Here is a 22,974-nt window from a genome sequence, read left to right on the forward strand (position 1 = left end):
GGCACCTCGAAAATGCATATTCAACTTACTGTGTAGCTTTAGGTGTCAGATCTCCACGATGAAGTACAAGCTGCAGTCTGTGCTTCTATAAATAACACCTATCAGCAAATTGTACAGGCTGACGGTTTTTTTTTTTTTTCTGACGTACTTAAAACGCAACATTTGAGTGTGTGTTATGCATTACGCGACGTTTTACATCTCAGAGTCACTCAGGCTCTGAAGTAATATGTATTGGAGGGTCGCACATTAGTCCGAATCATGCTGCTCATGGGCGCTATTTTAGTACATGTATTACTTCTAACTAATAAAAAAAATAGTAGAGAAATAGCCGTTTTGCAAAAAATATTTGACTAACTGAGCTTATTTATTTATGCAGTTATTTACTCACACGTCGAATGCCCTTGTTGGAAAATAAAATGAAGGGTGGGCTGTTACAGCTTTCCATGAGCCTTTTAATGAATGTTTTGAATGAGTGTGATAGATTGCGGCAGCACGAATACGATTCCAGTCCTTTTTTTGTCTTGACAAAGAAAGCGTATAGATGCGCAGTGGAATTTAAATATTGTGGATAGACTGCTTTACTATGAATAAGTCGATAGGAAATACGGTGACAAGGCTTGATGACACAACTTCCAAGTGGTGAGTGGTAACATTTATGAAAAAGGCATGGTCGGGTTATTTTGCGACGTAACTCGAGGGAAGGGAAATTAGATTCTGAATATAGATCAGTTATGCTTGGATAAAATGAATACTCGGAATGACTAAATCTTGCCGCACGATTCAACATGAATTCCAGTGAGAAAGGAAGGTTGCACTAGTTATGGTCTCCAAGTGTGCACGCGCATTCTAGTTTAGGACGGCCGAGCATTAAATAGGTTACCAGTTACAGGTTTCATCTTCCCCCTGACACTTTATCCGAGGAAACACTTCGGGAAGGAAATCGTAGTAATGCTTCTTCTGGCACGCTAAAGAATGACATTAGGGTAAGCACAGACATCTGATAGGCCAGTCCGTGTAGGAACCAAGATTTCGTGAAAGGTTCTGGGAGTGGGCAATATTAATGCGAAAGAATTTTGTTTCATGACTGGCAGGGAGAAAGCGTATGGTCAAAGTGTGTGGGCAGAGTGCGTCCGCACAAGCTGATAATCCTTAATAAGAAAAGAAAACCCTGTCCACAACACGAATTTAACCTCCTCCCAGCCAAGCGCGCAAGCTCCAGCCCGGGAAGTGGATCAGAAAACTACATCATGCTTTGCGTTTATTTCGTAGCAGTTGACTCAATAACTCCAAAAATACTGGAAAGATTCAGTTAGGCAATGTCTTCAAACGTAAATACTTGCTTTCAGAAGAACGCAAGATGGACTTCCTACCTGTACACTATGCTCGGCAGCAGTTTCGTACTTCGCTACCAATGTTCTTTTAGTTAAGAAGACAAGTTTGAAGGATATGCATAAATGACTAATCATGATAAAAATATGAAAAGCATAGAGGCAATACCCTGGAATTAATTTTACTTCTTTTGAGCAGGTCATCTTATCGTGACAATACGTCTTGCGTTTACACTTCCCGAGTGAATGATACAGCTTTATATAGATTCCTCCGTAAGCCGGTTCCTGTATGGAATGCAAAACAAAGCATACTTTCCTCTCTTTTCCTAACCAGTACAAGCTCCACTGCGTACCCTAGACGAAAACGCGTCCTAAAATCGTCAGAAAACCTCGGCAAGATAATAGGCAACATGAAAAATTAAAATACCCAAGACAGAGCCACGGGCTTTGCAGTCGTGTTTAAGTTTTTATTCTCTTCAGGAGGGATGATCAACAGAACAGGTTATGTGAAGCAACGTTCCGACTCGTCGGAAAACTTGTCTACGAACCAAATGACGAGCCTATCAAAATGGCAGGGTTCTTTTTCTGGCGATATCTTGACGCGGTTCTTTCCCCTCTGTTTCTTGATGTTGGCATTGGTCGATTCCATTGAGATGACAACGGATTCACTGTCTATCATGTACACATATCTGTAAAAAAAAACGTACAGATTAAAAAATGAAATCGGTCTTTTCGGACTGTGCGCGCGCCTCTTTTGCGCAAGAGAACCGCCGCGCTAGCGCAGCTGGGGCATCCGAAAAAAAATGGGGAAGGATTGGCATTGATCGAAATGTGCCTACTTTAGGTGTATTCATGGATGTTAAAAGTGTCAATGCTAATTAAGGGCTCTGGTCTTGGTTTCTTCCGGCTGTCGTGGCGCTGAAATAGTTTTCGTATGGTCTCTTCTAATAACCAATGGCCAAGAGTCCCTCAGTTCAACTCTGGCTGTTATTCAGTCACGTGTTTTGTTATTTGTGGTTTTAAAGCATACTGAGAACTAAAAACAAATAAATCAAAATACGCTTCAATTTCTTTTCCATCCGCCATCTACAATCTGATCTCGCCTCTCGAGTATTTACTTCATGTTTGCGTCAAAGCAGCAGCTGCAAACTCTATGTGCTCAAAAAAAAAAGTACGCAAACTCTGAAATGCGACTTAGTAAAATATATATATTTAATACTCGCCCTTCGCGCAGTAATTGCAGAGACCCGGTTATAAATCTGAAGTTGCCTGTCAACATATTTACATTTTGCTTACAGCTGTGGCGAAACAAAAATGGTTACAAACGCGCAGATTGTGTCTCAAAACATTTACAACCCACATTACGCAGCATCACGAAACGGCATTTTTGCACAAAACATCGCTACTTAGGTCTTGTCGTGTGATGGTTTTTATGTTCTTCAGGCTCCTGTAGTAGTGGCCAATCGCATTGCTCACACAGAAAATGCTACTGATTCACGAAGAGAAGTCAACAATTGATGTTCTCGGGCGTTATTCTCATAGCGACAAGAATATGTGATTACGGCTTGCCAACTAGTTTATTAACACTGATGAGCCAATTAACTACGTAATTTTGGTAATGGTGTAGCATGTGTTATTTAAAACTTAGCGTCAGCAAGAAACTTCTACATCGTTGCAAGGACAGCAGGTTTCAGGTACTTCCCACTCTGCGCAGACCTTGCTATCACCACTCAACTTTCCTTTTCTACAATAAGCAAGACACATGCACCAAACTCAATGGTCCAATGTTATAATGTACCCAGTGCGGACTTAGTACCGTGATTAAAGTGCCTTCACAATATTTCTGGACCCATCACCATCGCGAACTTTGTTCTTGATCTTCCAGGATGGTGAGGTGGAGCGACGATGATGTTTCGAAATATGGATAGCGGCACTTAAATATATTAAACACATCGTCTGAAGTTTGCACATAAAACTTTAAAATACATACAGCAAAGTTGGGTTAAACATGGATCTGGCTAGCTCAACCTGACCGAACATTACGTGTTACGCGATAGCACAGAACCTCGACTAGGCCCTCGGAACCAGTTTTAATACCTCAGGACCAAGCCCACACTCGAATCGTAGCCAATTGCAGAAAGCATCAGCATAATCGTTTACTTGCTGCCCACCACCCCGCATTTACTTTACCAGTACTAATGACTCTCTTCCGAGACATCTGTGCCTACAAAAGGTGCCTGAAAAAAAAAGAAAGTAAATAAATGCAAGTGGCAGTCACGCGAGAGACCACAATTGACCTGCCAAAGTACGGGCTCCACCATAGAACTTTACCTTGTACACAGGTCCCTCTCTTACAAAGAGAGGGGAAAGGGGCACAGTTGGGCAAACTGGTATTTTTTCATATTGGCAGAATACAGGGCAAAGAAGCACAGGACGAAAAGGAAAAAGACGGAACAGACAAATGCACATTAGTTTCTTCTACTTCCTTATCATCCTGTTTTCTTGTGATGTGCCCTTCCACGGAACAGATAGGGCAGAAACAAAAGCGGGAATGCAGCCTTTCCTTTTGGCCCGTATTGTGTACGCATCGACACCGCACCTGGTCATTTCAACGCCACGGCTCTCAACGCTAATTTGGCGTTGTTGTTTCGACGCACCCTTCCCTCAGTTATTGGTGGCATGCATTACATTATTAAGTGGTCACTGCCTTGACCCGACAGTTTTCCTAATATCTGCACCGTCAGCTATCTTCGTCCTTGCGAGCGCATTATAGTTGCTGAAACACACAACGGTCCATCATTCCAACATCCACCTTAGGCGTCGTTCAGTATGGCGAATACCTCAATGCCGACAAGCCCTTTTATATGCTATGAATACAAAAGAAACCACTACAACTGAAGTCTAACACTTCACAGTGTCCTCCACGTAAGCGGGTGCCTACGCAGACTCTTACAAATATCTTCACTGTGGTGTATGTGACGCCCACGAAAGAACTTCCGTGACTATTGTATCTGTGGTTGAGCGCCTCGGACGCGTACACGGACCGCTACTCCATCAGCCACCCTAGACTGACTGCAACTCGAGCCCCCAGTACTGCTAAAGACCTCCTGAGCTGGCCTCCTTATTACCCGCCTCGGTGAACTGCTTCACCGGCGACCTGAGACGCAATTAGTTTCTATGTCGTGTTTTCCAGATAAACAAACATGCCAATAATAAAGTAGACGGAGCAGTTGACGTCAGAAGGAAGACTAAGCGTGAACTAAGTCGTCACGCACAGCTCCAATAAGATTCTGTAATCAATAAAAAGTGGATCCTATAAGAGCTCTGTAATTCTCTTAATTCTCCAATTCTCCAAGAATGGAGGTGGTTTTTATTGCGACAGCAATACAGCGCCAGGTTTCGGCCCGTCGCGTCGTCCCGGGAAGGACCGCGTATGACCTTGAACCGCCGCGAAGACGAAGGAGGAAGATGAGGAGGAAGAGAAGAAGAACGCTCGGTCACCGGCAGCTAGTGATTTCGCTCCTCGTTCGGTTCAGCAGCATTTAACTCTTCTCATTTATATGTGGGCTGGTCGCTCACGCTCTCACGTCATACTCTTAAAGGATGAGCTTAGGTGTCCGCAATAATGCAGCACCTTAAACTGATAGGGCATGATAGGAGAATAATGCAGCAGGCAAAAGAAGCTTCCGGCGCTGCTATCGCAATTCAACTAGAGTTAACAAGAGTTAAACCACAACTACTTTTTTCAGCTCGCCGTGTGTAAACGTGGACAGCCACATAATGCATTAGCAGTAATGTAACAAAAGCAGTTTCTATTTATTTACTTAGGGCTAGGGGACAGTAAACAAGCCAGTAACACTCGGTACTCACTGTTCGTCACCAAAGCGGTCCTTTTCCTTGTACTTGGCATCCATACTCATGATGACGTACTGGCTTCCTCGCTTCATTTCGAAGGATTCACAGTTCTCACGAGCCTTGATTATTCGCGTCTTGTTCAGAAGGTCCTCTTCTGACTCAAAACCTGCGTTCGAATAGGAAGGCAGAAGAGCCCAGAAGAGTGATCCACATGCTGATCAAGAATTCCTTGCATGTTTTAGGCATCCTCCTGAACATGCAAGATGCCTTGAGCTGCTGCTGCCTGAACTAACAATATTGCTATTTTATGTTGATTTTCATTAACAATTTTGTGTTGTTTTTCAGGAAGCCGATAAAGCGATGAACACGCGACCTATTTTCAATACGACGCGAGATTCAATTTGCTGGTAACCTCCCCTACCAGTCATGGCGTACTGAACAAAACTGCCTATATCTCCTTAACACAGCGGTATAGTTAAACGGAGACGTATTAGCGTAGGGGCGTACACAGTTAACGAGTGCCTGCTGTGCTCGCACAGTGTCAGGCTCGCGTTCTACGTTTAATGTACATTCCTACAATGTAAGTACATTCATCAACGTTTCGTCCATAACGGACTATAATTTTAAAGATATCATTACTGTGTTTCCGGTAGAAAGAGGTGGTAGGGTAGTTATAGAGTGTAATGGTAAACTACCTAAGCAGATTAATTATTTTTAAGGAAACCCTAAACAATGAAATTGTTCAACTTAACAGACACGATAAAATTTGCAAAGCTATCAAAGAAAATCAGTACATAAAGCATCCGACATAAGGATGTATAATATGGAAAAAATATAACATACTTTAGCGAATGGTGATAGTCTGAAACTAGTGAAGAGAATATTAGGCTATAGGCAAAAATCATATGTATGCTCTGTCGTGACCCAGGTTGCGTGTTGTAGGCCCGGTTAGTTGTAGGAGCAAGAACAATGACGAGGCGGCTGGATACCGTACTTTGAAGTGAGATGGGAAACATTTATATACGATATTTTCATGGTAGCGTTTATTGTCGGAGACTGACTAGAAGAGCAGTCTCCTTTTTACCGACCCACGACACATGCTTGTCGCCCGTTTTTATAGGGTTGAATTCCTATTTTTCATAGATCAAAGGCAGGGCTGTTTGTCAGGGAGTGTCTGTATAACCTCAATCTCCCGCGCTCTCACACACACGCGCCAACACTGCTTGCACTCGTTTACACGCCCCTCTGGCAGGTTCTGGCTTTAGGGTGAGGAAGTGGTCGTCTAGACGGCGTAAATGGCGTCAGCCGCTTGTCTTCATGCGTGTTTGCACCTGGGCTGACTCATCGGTCCCGACGTCGCCGGGCTGCATTCAGCAAGGCCACTTAGCCGAAAGCTGTCCCCGTGGCTCACCACGAGAAGAAAGGGAAGAATGCACGCCCGCTCTCCGTAGCGAGGCTCGACACTTGAAGGGACCGGAATTTGGTAGTTTCCCCTCCTTTGTTTCGGTCGTCGACGGGTTGGCGGGATCCCGATAATTGCCGCCGCGGGACGAACTGTACCCTTCGGCCGGCCGGTGCCATGTGCAATGGCGCCTCACCGGCGCCGATGTTGGGCGCTCATAGCCAGACGATCCCCCCGCTATGGCGTGGGAGGGGTCAGTGGCACCTGCTTTCTGTCTCGGTCGTTCACGCCGTTTTAAGATCAGACGCGGCGGCCTCCGCAGCTCGCCCGATCACATTAGCGCTAAGAGAGCAGGTGGGCAATGTCGATAATAATGCCGATACTAAATAAATGTTTATGCACGACGTATTTTTCGCTATACAACGTCAGCCAATCAGATTTCAGGGGTCGGCTCTTGACAGTGGGCGGTTCATTTCTGCCCATTCGTAATACGAGCCTAAGTGCTTCTCTTTCTATCATATATACCTCTGTTTTCTCTCCACAGTTACTTATATATACCCTCCATGCATCATGAATACCGCCGCTAAAAATCTGTTTTCACGCTCACGTCCTTTTTACGTCAGCTCAAAAAGCCATTTCGACATACCGAAATTTCGCGCCACAAATTTGAAACAAGTCACTGTTCTGAGAACCAATCAGAGAAAAAAATGGCGCCGAACGGCAGCCATGTGTGTCGAAAATGGGGCCCCAGGTCACAAAAATTGTTCGGAGTAACTAGTAACTTTACACAGCATTCATTATTTACGCGAAAAATTCGACTCAGTAGAAGTATTGCCGCAAAATCTTCTCAACTGTATTTGTTGTTTTGTAGCAACCGACCGCGTGCGGCCTTATCACTCTGATTGCGGCACACATATCAATTTCGTATTCTTTGTTTGTTAATACTCGATGTCACTAGTTGCACCTTTATCAGTTTCTTTGTCGCGTAAGAAGCGCCACGATCTGTCTCGAAGATTCCGGCTACTCGCCTACGTTTCTACAATGTTCCAGGTTGTGCTAGTAACAGTTTGTGATTTTAGCTAGATGGTTCTGAGCCGCCTTTAAATTCAGCATTGACGTGTGCGACAGGCATTCTTTGTTCGCCGATCGCTGAGCATGATTGCTGCTATTGCCGCCGTCGAATCGCTTTGTTATCTTGCGGGCCCAAGGCAACCCAATAAAGAATTTATTCAGTGCACTCAGACTCATTTTTGTTATCAACCTTGTCACCACCACGGGACATCTGGTGGAGGTGCTGCCCTTGATCCTTTAAATGGACCTCGGCCTTGTTCCTGTAGACCCTTGGGGACCAGCCTACAGGTCACCGAGCCAGCCGCCGACTTCAAAGGCTCCAAACTGAACACGGTCTGCTGCCTAACCCCTTTCGACACGGGAAGGCATCAACACTGAAAATGGCCCAGTCAAAAGCATCGGTTGTCTTCGTGCAGCCTCGGGAACCCCCAGCCTTCCAAGCAATGCTCAATGACGATGCGGAAGACTGGATGGACCTTTTCGACCGTGTGGCAGAATTCAATGGCAGGAACGACAAAACAAAGTTCAAGCAAGTCTAATTTTCTCTTGAAGGATCTGCTCCAATATGGCTCTAAAATTATAGGGCTGCTTTGAATTATTGGGATATTTTCAAAAAATAGTTTTTGGCTACCTTTGCAAGTGTGATCAGAAAGGAAAGAGCCCGGGCCCTCCTTCAGTCAAGACCTCAACTCACTAACGAGCCTGTCCTGGCTTACGTTGAGAAGATGAAGCGCTTATTTCGCCGCGCCGACCCTAACATGACCGAAGGTGAGAAAGTGAAATTTTTATTGCGAGGCGTTAAAGAGTCTCTTTTTTTTCAGGGCAAGTCAGAAATTCCGCCACGGTGTTTGGCGGATTTCTGACTAGCCCTGAAAAAAAGAGACTCATTAATGCCTCGCAATAAAAATTTCACTTTCTCACCTTCGGTCATGTTAGGGTCGGCGCGGCGAAATAAGCGCTTCCTCTCTCAACGTAAGCCAGGACAGGCTCGTTAGTGAGTTGAGGTCTTGACTGAAGGAGGGCCCGAGCACTCTTTTTTTCAGGACTAGTCAGAAATCCGCCAGAAACCGTGGTGGAATTTGAAAGTGAAGCGTCGACCATCGAGAGGACGATGAACACCAGAATGCGCCACTACGATCGACCGCTCTAGCCGGTCTACGCAAGCCCCTACAGCAGCGTATCTGCGAGCGGAGAGATCCTTCGGGTCCTCATTCGGGCGATCGTGCGAGAAGAACTCTGCCGATTACTGCCATCATCCCAACAAACCCATGTGGCTATGCTCGAAGGCGTCGTCCGTGAAGAAGTCAAGTAGGCACTTGGTGTCTCTGAAGTGATGGCTCCGACTGCGCCAGTGCAAGAAGCAGCAGTCATTAACTATGCTGCTGCATTACGTCGTCCTGCACCCCTACGTGACCTTCCTGGCCCTCGTCGCTATTGTCATGTTCTCGAAAGCCGCCCCTTTGCCCCCGCCCGTCAAGCCTACCAAAGACCTGAAAGCCCCAGGAACTGCAACGCCTAGAGGACGTCTAAAAGCCGACCACTATACTTTCATTGCGGTGAGGCCGGCCACATCCTACGCCACTGCCCTTACAGTCGCATCGGCCTGCGCGGCTTCAAGATCGACGCCCCATGATCCGATCCTGGTGAGCGACCACAAGAAATCGACGACTTCCTGCGGAGGGAAGAGTACACGTCGCCAAGCCGTCTGTCATGCTCACCTTCAACGTCCATGGCTCGCTTTTGGTCGCCAAGCCAGAGCTACGTGCGAGGAAGATTCCCTATCCCGCACAGGTGGAACTAAATAGAGCAACCTTTGGAGGTGAGGTTGCTCAACGGGAAAAAGACGAAGATCCTCCGCCGCCGACGACGACTAACGACGACGCAGTCATTTCACCGCCACTTCACACGACATCGACGACAACACGACCATAGTGCAAGCCGACACCGCCGCCCAGCGAAGTAACAGCGGTATGCCCCGGCCGTGACCTGAAGAAATGACGGAGCCGACATCGCACACCAAGGCCCACGTACAATGTGAGGATGCGAACAAGCGGCCATGAAGTTGCTCTCGACGGTCGCAGAGTCACTGCCCTAGTAGACACCGGAGCTGCCTATTCAGTCATCAGTGGACCGTTAGACTCCCAGCTCAGAAAAATTATGACCGCTTGGGATGGCCCGCTGATTCGCATCGCAGGTGGTAACCTGATTACTCCATCGGAACGATGCACTGCAAGAGTAACCCTAAATTGGCGTACTTACCTCATCAGCTTTCTAGTTCTGCAGCAATGTTCCCGCGACATGATTTTAGGCATGGACTTCCAAAATGAACATAGGCCTATCATCGACCGGCAGTCCAAGCTCGTCAAGCTCTGTGCAGACAAAGTCATACCTCCTACGACGACTTCGACGCAACCCGTCGATCTAAATATCCCCGACAGAGAATTGACCATGCCGCCCCAATCCAGCGTCGTAGTCGGCGTGGGTAGCGCAGACATCGAACCCGCTGAAGGAATCGTCGAAGGATATATCCAATTGCTCTTGGAACGAGGTGTCGACATCGCAAGAGGCATCGCGAAATTCCGGAGAAGATAAGCTCAAGTGCAGGTAACAATCTTCACTGAAGAATACTGGCATCTCAACAAGGGCATGCCGATTGCTTTTCTCTTCGAATTAGCGGACCTCCGAGATGTACTTGCCCTCTACAGCCAACCCCTGGAAGACGAACCTGACCAATTTCTTCAGCCCACATTTGATATCAACGTGGCATTAACCCGCACCAGAAAAATCAGATTCGCAGTCTTTCTCAAAGCTATAGTGATTGCTTCTCTTCATCATCGAAGGTACAACAAACATCATTGGTCAAGCACCGCTTTATAACGGACGAACACGCCCGACCTAAGCGCCATAGCTCCTACCCCGTATCGCCGCGAGAACGCCAAGCCATCCGCGAGCAAGTCGATGAAATGCTTCGTGACAGTATTATCCAGCCATCAAAGAGCCCCTGGGCGGCATCAGTCGTTCTAGTGTAGAAATACAGAACACTTCGCTTCTGCGTCGATTACCGCCACCTAAACAGCATAACGAAGAAAGATGTTTTCTCTCTTCCTTGCATCGATGACACATTCGACCGGCTTTGCAATGCAAGCCGATTCTCATCGATGGACCTGAAGCAACTATTGACAAATTGAGGTCAACGAAAGAGATCGTGAAAAGACCGCATTCATCACACCGGTCAGTCTTTTCGAGTTCAAGGTGATGCCACTTGGCCTCTGCTCAGCACCAGCGACGTTTCAACGAGTAATGAACAATGTGCTGGCTGGATTGAAGTGGCAGATTTGTCTGGTATACTTCGATGATGTCGTTCTCTTCTCCTTTAGCTTTGGAGACCACCTAAAAGGGCTTCGGACAGTGCTAGTCTATCAAGTCATAAGGGCTCACTTTGAAAGCAGAGGAATTCACTTTGCCTTCGAGGTACTGCGATTACTGGGTTATATCGTCAGCAAGGATAGTGTTCGCTCTGACTCTGAAAAAACGTCTGCGATCTCGCACTTTCTATCCCCCGGCGGCAAGAAAGCCGTGCGCAGGTTCCTTGGGCTGTGCGCTTATTATCGACGCTTTTTTAGGAGCTTTTCGCACATTGCCGAGCCATTGACGCAGCTTACAAAGAGCGGTGTCAATGACAAGTGCTGCAAGAAGAAGCTTACGCCAAACTTAAGCGCCACCTACAGTCCCCCCTTGTCCTGTGCCACTTGGATGAAAACGTCGAGACTGAAGTTCACACCGACTAAAGAAGTTTGGACCTAGGCGTAGTATTCGTTCTAGTGAGTGCGGGACAGGGTAAAGTTATCGCCTACGCTAGCCATTCCCTGTCGAAAGCTGAATCCAAACATTAGTCGGCAGAGAAAGAATATGTTGCAATTATTTGGGCCACATCAAAATTTCGCCGATATTTGTCAGGACGACCATTCAGGGTTGTGAGCGATCACCTTGCTCTCTGCTCGCTCGTTACCTTAACCGATCCCTCCAACCGCCTTCCCGCGGAATCTCGCGAAGAGTGACACTTCTCGCGAACGGACCACAGCATGAGCTATTAAGGGCTTTCGCCTTAAAAAGTAGAGTACAAGATTGGAATGGAGCGCATTTGTCAAGTACTCGCAGATCATGATCGACAGCTTATCGGCAACGCTCAAAAGGAAATTTAACAGTTGTATCTTACCAGTACTCTTCTATGAAGCTGTAACGTAGAAGCTAATTAAAAGTGTTCTACTTAAGTTGAGGACAACACAGATAGATATGAAAAGGAAAATAAAAAAGGATAGATGGCTTCGCTCTGTCATGCCTGGATATACGTAGCAAAAAGCAGTGACTACCTCGTGATCAGATGAAGTTAATTTCTCCAGTCCTCTGCGCCGTTCGCCAGCCCCTAAACTCTGCTTGGCTTCTATGTCGAGCGCGTCTAAGTTTGCCGGAGTTCTATAATTCGTCTACAGGAAAGGAAAGGCGAAGCATCTGTCACTCGGGAAAGGCAAGAAGCGCCGCCTGGCGGCGTTGTCCCGTTTGGTCCTATAGCTGACGGCAGATAGGTGACGTCTTATCCTTGACGTCACCTTATTTTTCTTAAGTCTTGTTTTTTTTTCCGGGGTTTAACGTCCCAAAGCGACTCAGGCTATGAGAGATGCCGTAGTGGAGGACTTCGGAAATTTCGACCACCTTGGGTTCTTTCACGTGCACCGACATCGCACAGCACAATGGCGCTTAGCTTTCTGCCTCCATCGGAAAGCGGCCGCCGAGGCCGGGACTCCATCCCGCGTCCTTGGGCACAGTAGTCGAGCGCCCTAACCCCTGCACCACCCCGGCGGGGGTGTTTGTTTTTTTAGTCTATTTCTATTTACGCTCTATGGAGCGGCGTTCGGGAAGCGCCAAATGATAGGCGCCGCACGGACACAGGGATGGAACGCCTTTCTCAAAATTGCAAGCTTGTTTTTTCTTCCTTCAATTATCCGTTCTTTAGTTCTAGATGGTATCGTTGAATTTTATTTCGTAATTTTTATATTTAAACCGGGTATATACCTTTGTCCACGCTTGTCCGACTGCCCCTAGGCAGCGTTCACCTTTGTGTAATCATTTTACGAGTTCTCCCATCTCCCTAGAAGACACTATCATTTATCTTAGTTGGCCGCGTGATACTTTACAAGTTTGAAGCTAAAAGCTCACCAACCACCTTGGTGAACAAACAGGGGCGCTTGCGTCGTCATGCTTTGACAGCAGGTTTGCGTGGCGATCCGGTCCGTTGTGAAAAAATAAAAGGAAAGAAAAATAATTTAATTAGAAATACCGATACTGTTCTCTTACCTGGCTTAAGGACATTACTGATGAAAAATTTAATCGTGGTGAATCCATCTTTATGAGATTCAGAGAGAGCCGTTCCAAGCCACACTGAAATGAAGACGTTAAGACGTTAGTATCAGTGATTTGTGCACTTCTTTGTGTCTTTGTGCACCAGACACTGCAACAAAGGAGACATTTCACCGGATGTGGTGGCGAATAATTTGCCAGCTCGCCTTGTGATTGGCGACTATATCATATTTAGCAATCAGATACCGAAGGTGCCATTTATGTGCTTCTCAATAGAATCATGGCGTGCTAATCCCACCATTTGCAATATATATAAATAGCTGTTGAAGAAAAGTCTCGTCTAGAAAGCTGGAAAGGAAGACCTAGATCAATACAACAAAATATCATTTACATATGCAATTATAATTACAATGCACCAGCTGAATACACAAATAGTGAGCTGAACAAGGCTTACTCATCAGGATGGTACACCGATAGGTGAAGCGGGAGCCATTTGCTTCATTCAACAGATTATTGCTGTTCCTCTTTCGGAATTCGTTTGTTCTCTTTTATTTCCTTCTTGCTCGGTTGCTTACCTTCAGCCCGATTAGGAAGTGGCACACAAAACGGGACCACCACATACTAGCTTTCGTCGTAAAAGCTTAGAATTGTGAAGTTTAAGCTCACCTGATGAGTACGACGTGATAGCTTTGAAACGCGTCCTTTGGCATTCATTACCATCACATACTCGGTTCGGTAGGGGTGGCGTACCCGACTCGAGGCGCAAGGCTCGCTGGTTTAATCTTCTCAATCAACAGTGCCGCCCAACCCCCTTTTTCTTTTTTTAAGCGACTTAAGTACATGTGAGTGTGTCAACAACCTTGCAAACCCTTTCGACGAAACGAAATTTTCGATTCCAGCGTGCGCTGGATTTTCCGCCGAAATCAACATTTAGCCCCGGCGCTTTCAAACTCGCAATAATAGCACTGGCATGCAGCACCGTGCACAAGTGTCCGATTGATAGCCTTGCCACGCGTGGAAGTAAAATGCAGCCTGCACTTACGGTAAATGTGGATGCGAAAAAGCGTGGTTGAAGTGTGCCCATATCATCTAATTAGATCGAGTGTGTTGCCTCAAGTACGCTTCTTCAATATTCCCATTATTATTGCTAAATTTGTTTTTTACTCCGCACTTCTTTGACGGAAGAGGAACAATTTAGAAATAATTACATCAAAACAATAAATAACATTTTACACAAGCAGTAGATTTGTAAGACAACCAACCACACAATGGTGAACCCGTACCAAATTCAGCCTTTTCACAAGCATGCGTTCTGAAGTTTTCTCGGCATATTGGAGTTTTCATAACTTCGCCGTTTTCTTTCGTGAACATCTCCTTGATATCTTGGGGCGGGCAACCACCTGCACATGTGAATAACTTGGTTGCATTTAATAAGTTTGATGTGGGTGAAACAAAAGCGCCAAAGCTCATTAGTCATATTTCATGCGAGTTTTCTTCATCAGTACCAACAGCCTTCAGGCTTCCTTATCGGGTGTAATTATTTGCTGGCTTTCGTTGGTCTGGTAGTAGAGTACGGGTTTTAAGCGGGAAACATTTGCGAATCTTGAAAACGCCATTTAAATCGTTTCGCTTAACGCCCATTACCTTGTGAGCATTTTAGAAGCGAGGAAAAGCTTAAATCCTGTTCACGATGCTAGAACTTTCCGCAGTCATCCCAAGCTCTCTATTCTCTGAAGCATACGGCCAGTCTTCTTTACTGTCCTTCATCGCGAGACCAAGATGGTGAGAAAAACTGCACCCCTTTCTAATAATGAGCAAAACTTGTTCATAAAATTCCCTTCGTTGATTATAGTTTTACTTAAGCTAACTACATAAACAAGGGCTGATACATATCAGCTAATTGAAGCAATCATTTTTACTCATCAATAAGCTTATAAGCAAAACGTTCGCAGTAAGCATGTGAAGTGTCGCAAGGCAGCTCATTCTGTGCAGTTCTCATGAGGAATGACTGATCCTGAATTTTTCGCACCCTTCTGGAAGCGTGCTGGGCAAGAAGGGCTTCCGACCCGTTTCCCACACTCGCGAACAGAACAAATGCTTCTGTTTAAACGTTCTAGCGAATAGTTCTGCTGGTTTTTAAGTTTCTAACGGTGTTGAAGAGTTATAAACCTTACTGTATAGTCTGTTATTACCAACAACGCTGTTTTATTGTACGGTATAAAAACGCCTCATCAGTCCTAATACGCTGCCTCAGTTCACCCTGCCGCCACAGTTAAAATGGCCGCACAAATTCGAGTGCAAATTCTCGTCACCTGAAGGAAGCTACATCACTTTTAAGCAAATACGGATTGAGTGCATTGGCGTAAGTATATCGGGTAAAGAAATGAAAATGTTTCACACGTGCCTCAACAAGTAGGCAGTCGTGTGGCTCACCTTCTAAGCACCTGCAAACGTCCGACTGACCCTCATTTGCATCATCGCATTCGATCTTGAGCAAGGCACTGGAGCGGTCCGGCGAGTAGAATTTCGTGCACGATATGTCTGGCAAAGAAATGTCAAAAGAAGAGGAACTGATAGCATAATGCTAGAAGCAAAGGTGGCGCATACATGTATATGTAACTCAGCATATATACATTGCGTTGAAGGCAATGGTTTCCATTCTCGAATTAATTTATGTTCTGCTTGAGGTACTAGATACCCACAATATCTACCGAAATTGTACAACATAAAAGCAAACAACATGATGTTTCATGACATGCTCATAGACTTACTTTTCTGTGACGTCTTATCTTAAATGATGGAGCGATCCCTTCAGTGCCTCATACACTGTACAGTTGCGTCTCGTACAGCACAACTAACTCAAGTGGAGGCTTAAACGAAAGAATGACGACTCTAAAGTCATCAAGTCGGCAGGTATTACCTTTGTTAAACCAACCATAGTGTGAAAGCATGGGAGTTTTCGCAGATGCAGCTGTTATATAGGCTGTGATGGCATTAGTTATCACTATTGTTACCAAACGCAAATTTCTAAGAATTCTAGCAGCCGTCCCGCACCCGCCGCGGTGGCTATGCACATTTACAATACTCTCGTGCACTGCACATGTAGAAAAACGTTCTCGAGAGGCTGTGGAATTAATTCAATATTTAGTTGCTGTGCAGAAAGCCATCACCTTTAATAGTGTGTCATCAAACACGAAAAACTGATGAATGCATTGGCTTTCTCGTTCAGCTGATGGGCCTTGCCCTATCAAGCTCCACTTGACAGCTGTTTTATGAGCCTTAGCCTTTAGAGCAGCCGCAAATCATTTCTTGCAATTAATCGCCAGGTGTCCAAGAAAGCATACTTTACGTATATGCAAATTAGGTTGTGTGCATCAGTTCTGTACTGCCAATCTGCATTCACTTTCACTTATTAACAAGGGTCATTGCTGCAGTTGACAAGGTGATGTTTGGATATATCTGTGAAATCATTCATTTGTTTTACTGATATCCTTTTCTTACTGTGCAATGTTGACTCCCCTTTTACTTCAGCATATATCACATATATGAAATATCTTAGAACTAAACTTGATTGGGTAAAGGCGGATGAAAGGCACGTGTGAAGGGTCATATCAAGAACTTGAGTTCAAAAGGTGAGCTCATCTAAGTTTCATTTTAAGCATTGGCACAGATAAGCTGTTGATTTCAGTATATTTGTGAGTTAATTGAACGACCCCTTAATTGTTTGATTGATATAGTAATTAGGATAATTTCGGATCTGACGTGTACAGCCGTGGTCATAAGTCCTGGAGCCAAATGATTTTTGTCTCAGCCGCAAAATGAAGCCGTCACGGTGCCATTAAATATTAAATTGGCTTGAAATGCTATCAGACGGTTCATGGCTGTGGTAATACGTTATTTCGCGGGATTTTAAATGCTATCGCCTTTAATGATGGCTTGACGGGTTCAAGTTGTGGCTCAGACAAAAATCGTTTGGCTTCAGGACTTTTGACCACTGCTGCTCTGATAATTGGCGAGGTGTGATACGTACGCAAGCACTTGAACAAATGAGCGCCCTGCAAGCGAATTTTGTCGGCGGCGAATTATTTGAAAATATTCTTTAAGAAGGAAAACGTTGCCGGTCGTCAAAGACCTGTCGCTGGCAAAACTGTACAAATTCTGGGATCTTATTCAAGGGTGTTGAGCTGTAACGCGAAAAGTGAGCAGCCGCATAGGCGAGCGCAATCAAGCAACGAGCACGGTAGAAGACCGAGCGCAGTGTCACGCGCTGCGTGGTCTGCAGATATTGAGACGCTTGACGTGCCTAAGAATTCAGCCGATCATCGTAGACTGCTCCATTACGCGCATTTGACGATAACGTTTTTAGCAGAATGAGCTTAAAAAAACGCTATGATCAAGCTGTCACAAACTAGGAGTTATTTATAAGTTAGCCGATCAAATTTTGTACGTGACGCGAGAAGTCGAGCTGCGTAGTACGTATTGTTGTTCACTCGTACTTATCCGTAGGCGTTCCGTGCCTTAGGGAGGTTAGTAGAAGGCAGTTGATACTAGGAAAGAAATCACCCAACAAAAACTGGCTATATAAATTGTTGACGGCACTTTCAATGTGTCATGCGGAGATTGGAAATGCATCGAATCTCTGGCGCCGAGCGCTGAAGAACGAAGGAAATACATGAAATGATGTGCCACTGTGCGGACACGCGCTGCGGAATGGCTGCATAATCGGTTTGCCGTTGGTGTTTTTCCTTTTTCGCGCTGCTACAAGTGCTTTGCTAGCGGGTTTCCATAGCGTGAGCAAGTGGCGTCTGCTATTGGACCTCTTGGGCGCGTTGTATGGCTTTGCCGCCAGGTGCCGCATGAATTGCTAGAATCGCGAATAGGCTCTGGTTGTCTGGCGAATGTGTTGGTGACAGCGAACTGTTGCGGCTACGACGGAGTGTGCCTCGTAACAAAATGATTAACAAGGTACTTTTGTCGACCGCCGGATGCGCCATAATAGAAGCTAGATGTTAATTTTTATCTAGCATTTGTTCTCTCGTCCCATGTCAGAATCGCGTCTGCACAACGCCATTTCCAGTTTCCCGCGCAGACTGGCACGCTCTAATACTCGCTGAAAAATATCCAGAAATAAATAAACGTGTGTAAGGCGTTTATTTCAAACACACCGTGGTAGGCGGTGATTGAAGCCCATTTCTCGGACAAGCTCTCAGATGTCACATAGGCTCCAGGCTGCACTTGGCTCTTCACTAAGCCATGAGAGTTCCTTTCGGTTTGATCCATTACACTTGCTCAAACATTCCTCTATCGTATCCTTCAATTCGTTAACTATTGGTCTTCCGCATGTCCGCATGTAATAACGGCCCCTCATTTTCCCTATCTTTTCCGCTCAAAAGCTCAACAAAGGCTTCGAATCTGGCCATCGTGATTTCATTGCAAGCATAAGGGAGTTCTCGAACAGCTCTCACCCAGATTGTTCTATAATGTTCCACGCTGTACTCGCGGTAATGCACAACGCTTTGTGTCCGTGACTATGAACGAGGATGGCCTGTCAACATGAACCAGAGAGGATTGCACGCCAGACTGTACTAAAACCATCACAAGTAGAAGCTTGAATGGCCGCAGCCGTAGCTCAGTTGAATCAGCAGAGTGCGCGAAAATCTCAGGCGGTAAGTTATGGTGCAACTGGCAGTGTGTTTTGTTTCTTTTATTTGTAAGAAATTATCTTTCAACAAGAAGTTATCATTTTCTTTACCCGCAGAACAAATTATTTAAAAACAGGATTGTTCTCCTATTAATGCCTTCGTTTTGTTGGCCGATGGCTTTTTATTATATATGTCATAATGATCAACTTATTTCCTAAAACTTTCATTTTCAACTCTATAGTTTCTTTTCTACTTACCGGGGTCGTAGTAGGCGTATGCCTTCACGGAGGCCGACTGCAATTTTCCCACGCTAAACTCCTGCTTGAGGCGAAACTCGACGCACACATCGGCATCCGTAGGAATTTGCTGCAGGTAGAAGACCACACTTCGCTTGCCGTGTTCAAACGAGTCCACTCGTTTGTTGGTCACCATCTAGAATAGGACAAAGAATGGCGTGGTAGACATCGAAATAAGTTTGTCTCAGCGTCTCAGGCCTAGCTCTCAGCGCCACCGATCGTTACAGCAATTTCTAAATCCTAATGGTCAGTTCCCATTTAACATATGTCATCGGATTCATATTGTAAATGGTTAGCTATACGCTGCTCAGTATTGTCCCGCCAGCTGCGATGGTTTGTCTATGTTTTATACATAGCCTGATACAGTGTTCTATATTGTGCCATCGGTTGCTCCGGATAGTCCACATTACGCGCACTTGACACAAACTTTTGAATATGTTTCATTGACGCATGCTGTCGCCGTACTTTCAGTAACGACGCCGGTCAAGCATATGTTAACATCCCTTCTCATACTCGCGATTAAATCAAATGTGTTGAGTGGCCTGATGCCTCTGTGCATGCTCCTAATATTAAAGCGAATGACCAAAACATATAGGCTTCCTGTGAACCTACCAAATTCGGCATCTATATGAAGCATGCCGTTTTTGTCAATAACTACAGCATATAGTCACAACATCACTAAATGTGGTGCTCTTTTCTCAACAAAGACCTTTGGAGCACGAGATTAGAGCTGAACCAGGCTACCTCCCAATCGTAGCTCGTTGGAAGGCCGCACATTGCTGAAAAGCTAGTGTCGCCGTTGTAGTAGTTTTAATGCGAAAATCAGCAGCAAGCAAAAAAGGATATCGAGCCTTGCCCAGTTACGGAATAGAATCGGTTCCTTCAGACTGCGAGGCGAGCACGATACCACTCAGCCAAAAAAAAATCTTTTTTTTTATTAGATACATGGCGTTTATTATAAGCTCTTATGTACAATAGGGGCTATATCAACAGAATATTTACAGAGCACTCAGCTAATTACTTCAGTGTAAAAGCTTGACAAAAATACAACACAACTAAAAATACTTCAATGTTAGACACCGTATCAACAGCGAAAATCAGTCTGTTATGAAGTAATTTTCCTCGTAAACATCTTGTAGTTGGGTGCATCATAGAGCTAAAGTGAATTCTGAGTGGAACAACAAGTTCAGGGTTCGGTCGAACATGCGCGTTTTTTGCAAGCTGTGGACCGCAGTCAGAAAGGTAATATCGTAGAGTCCATAATAATTTTTATCAGCCACAAGGTATCGTACACCGTGGGAACTTTGAATAAAGTATTTCTTCTGTGTTCCTTGTAACACTACCTAGAATAAAATCATGTCCTTGCCACCAATGAAACAGTGGTAAGTGATTTCAGGTTTATCGCACAAATGGTAGTAGAAGAAGATACAAATATGGTTTTTCTATACAGCCCCATGTTAACATGTAGGATTCGGGTGCGCACTTTGAAGAAGAACGTCAATCAACGATTCGCGTTATACTTATCTACGAATAAAGGCAGAATAATTGTACGCATTGCTTTTTCGACTCTCAGCTAATAAGCAAATGTCTAATCTTCCACTTTGTTTATCTACTTTGAGTTTAATGCTGACATGCGGCGCTGATGGAAAATCCCGCTGTGGTGGGACGATACCGAAAGAACGCAGGGGTTAGCCCGGACAGCGTAGCTGTCCGCGAGCGAACACATGTGAGCCTGTGTGAATACATCAAACAGCCGGACTTGATGTCCCGCCTGCTTCACCTCGCCAGGTAGTGCACGCTGTGGCTGATCGCTACGCGTGTGCTATCCGGACGATTACGGCCGATCGCCTCCTGTCGGACGTCAGATTTGTACAGTGTGCCGCGTCCTTGCGTTATAACAGTGACATGGACACAGCGCGCACGCGGATCATGCCTTTGTACGTGAACCTTTGTGCCTCTGCACTAGGAGCTATTGCGGGGGCCCGCCCGATGTGCCGAGCGCTCAGTAACCTAAGACATCTGTGGGCGAGTGTCTAGCAAATTACTGCACACTGTGCCACAGTGAATATATTTATTTTTAATTTTTTTACCTACCCTGTCCTATCTTCTTATCACTCATCTCTGATTTCGTCTACCGCTTTCTCACTGTCCCATTATTTCTGCCGCTTCGATTCAGGTGCTTCAAATATCAGATAGAAGGTACCGGGGCTGGCAAACACATTTTCTTTCCCGTTTTGATATAAAATAATGTACTATACTGCTACTACTACAATACCACAACAGATGGAGCGCGAGCTGTATATCGTATGTAACCTCTCATTCGTCAGGCCGGGTCTTTTCGAGTGTCCTCCATTTAAAGGGGTGACCCCCACTGCCACATTATTGTATGCGAAAAAGCGAAACAGGCGCGCTTCTGAAATGCATGTGCGATGGATGCGGTCCCGACTAGCAGTGCGAGGTGCTTGTGCGCGTCGTCCTGTACGAATGGTGCATCTGCTCCTGTTCGGGAACAGAGTCACCCACATGAAAGCGAAGCGAGATGGTAGTGACGATGACTATAGGCGCGCAGAGGAGGTAATGGCTAGGGGCAGGAAAATGCCGAGTTACGGCGAAGAGGCTTTCGCAGTGCGCCAAAAACTGGCCGAGTACCTTTGGTATCGTTTGAATCAGGCAGGGACAATACGGCGTAAGCGGGGCGAAGACGCTGAGTACAGAGTGAGGCAGACAGAGGCAGAGGAGTTTTGTGTCATAAGAACTATGTCATTGTAAGTATCAAAAGCACGAGAAGCAAATGAGAAGGCGATGCGTACTATGCTCGGTAATGCTATCGTGTTCAACTAACAAAGGCAAAGATTGTGCGCCCTTCTAATTTCTTTACGAATTATGACGTGTTTTTCTCATCAAGCACACACCTGTGGTGACGCTGGATTGCTGACCGCATACCAGCAACTCCTCAAAAATCACGGCATGGAGACCAACACGTGCATCTAAAGCATGCCTCGTGCAATGCGTCATTTTCGTTTTCATCGAGTTGGGCACGAGATTTCTGTATGCCGTTAAGTGTTATGCTTCACAGTCGCGTTTTATTCATTTGTGGTATAGTTAATTGGTTGAGTCAAACGTGAGTTCGATATAAGTGCTGATGATTTCTACGACAGGTTATGAGCGCGATGTCTGTGGTGCAGCAGTATAGTTGCGTCAATACATGGAGAACACTTCGTCCCATTTCTCGATGAAATATCAACAAGACACGGTGCAGTATGCAAACATACACTCGTGCACTGAGGTATTCTAAAAGCCAAGCAACTACTTTACTGCAGATATTTTATGTATGTGCAGGTATAGAATGCCTAAACAGAAGTGCGAAGATGTTTGTCGCTGAGGGTCTGGACTGTTGTGATGCTACTTGACCCTACTTTGCCACAAATTTTGGCGACAGAGCTCTGTGGGCAGCAAGATGGACGTGCGCAAAGAGAGGGAACTGAACAACTGGCGATGTTAAAATTATACGCGAAGATATGCTGAGTAATGCCTGTTACATTATGCGGCAAGATTCGGAATATCGTGCACACTGAGAACACACAACATCAACAGCTCAGGGACATCCAAGGGCAATGCAAAAATTGCTGCCGCACAATTTAAGCTATACAACTTCCACATATATTTTAGCTCCAGCATAGAGGTCCACAAAGCGAACCTCTCTCGCAAATTATTTTTAGTTACAGCCGGGATATATTATTCTTGACATGACATCATTTGTGCAAGTGACAATTCTCGTCAAGAACACAGAAAACAGAATGGAAGAAGTCGCCTATCTTCCACGCAATTTGTTTTTCGCAAATAATTCATTTCAGCATAACACAGTATTGACACGATCCGTACGTCGTCGCCGTTCTAGTAGGACGTCAAGCGCGCGGTTTTCCTGACGCGAAAAAGCTGAAATGACTGTCCAGTGGATTCGCTCGCGTTTTAATTACCGATGTTCGCTGTCCTCATTCTGTGGTTATTCTCCGTCATACGTCATA

At 45.4% G+C, this 22,974-nt stretch overlaps 1 protein-coding gene across 1 annotated transcript in view; it reads right to left on the bottom strand.

The window, feature by feature from the left end:
• Positions 1-1,781: 1,781 nt before the first annotated feature.
• LOC146198706 (venom factor-like) overlaps positions 1,782-22,974 on the bottom strand; it is a 121,179-nt gene continuing 99,986 nt past the window's right edge. The window contains exons 34-39 of the mRNA XM_084594202.1: positions 18,911-19,085; positions 15,445-15,552; positions 14,295-14,411; positions 13,009-13,092; positions 5,199-5,349; positions 1,782-2,017 (exon numbers count right to left, since the gene is read on the bottom strand). Coding sequence (XP_084450328.1) covers positions 1,831-2,017; positions 5,199-5,349; positions 13,009-13,092; positions 14,295-14,411; positions 15,445-15,552; positions 18,911-19,085 — 822 coding nt within the window. The 3' untranslated portion in view covers positions 1,782-1,830. The remainder of the gene's footprint in view (positions 2,018-5,198; positions 5,350-13,008; positions 13,093-14,294; positions 14,412-15,444; positions 15,553-18,910; positions 19,086-22,974) is intronic.

The sequence above is a fragment of the Amblyomma maculatum genome, chromosome 2 (genome assembly GCF_055883805.1).
Source record: "Amblyomma maculatum isolate TAMU_Amacu chromosome 2, ASM5588380v1, whole genome shotgun sequence".
Taxonomy (NCBI): domain Eukaryota; kingdom Metazoa; phylum Arthropoda; class Arachnida; order Ixodida; family Ixodidae; genus Amblyomma; species Amblyomma maculatum.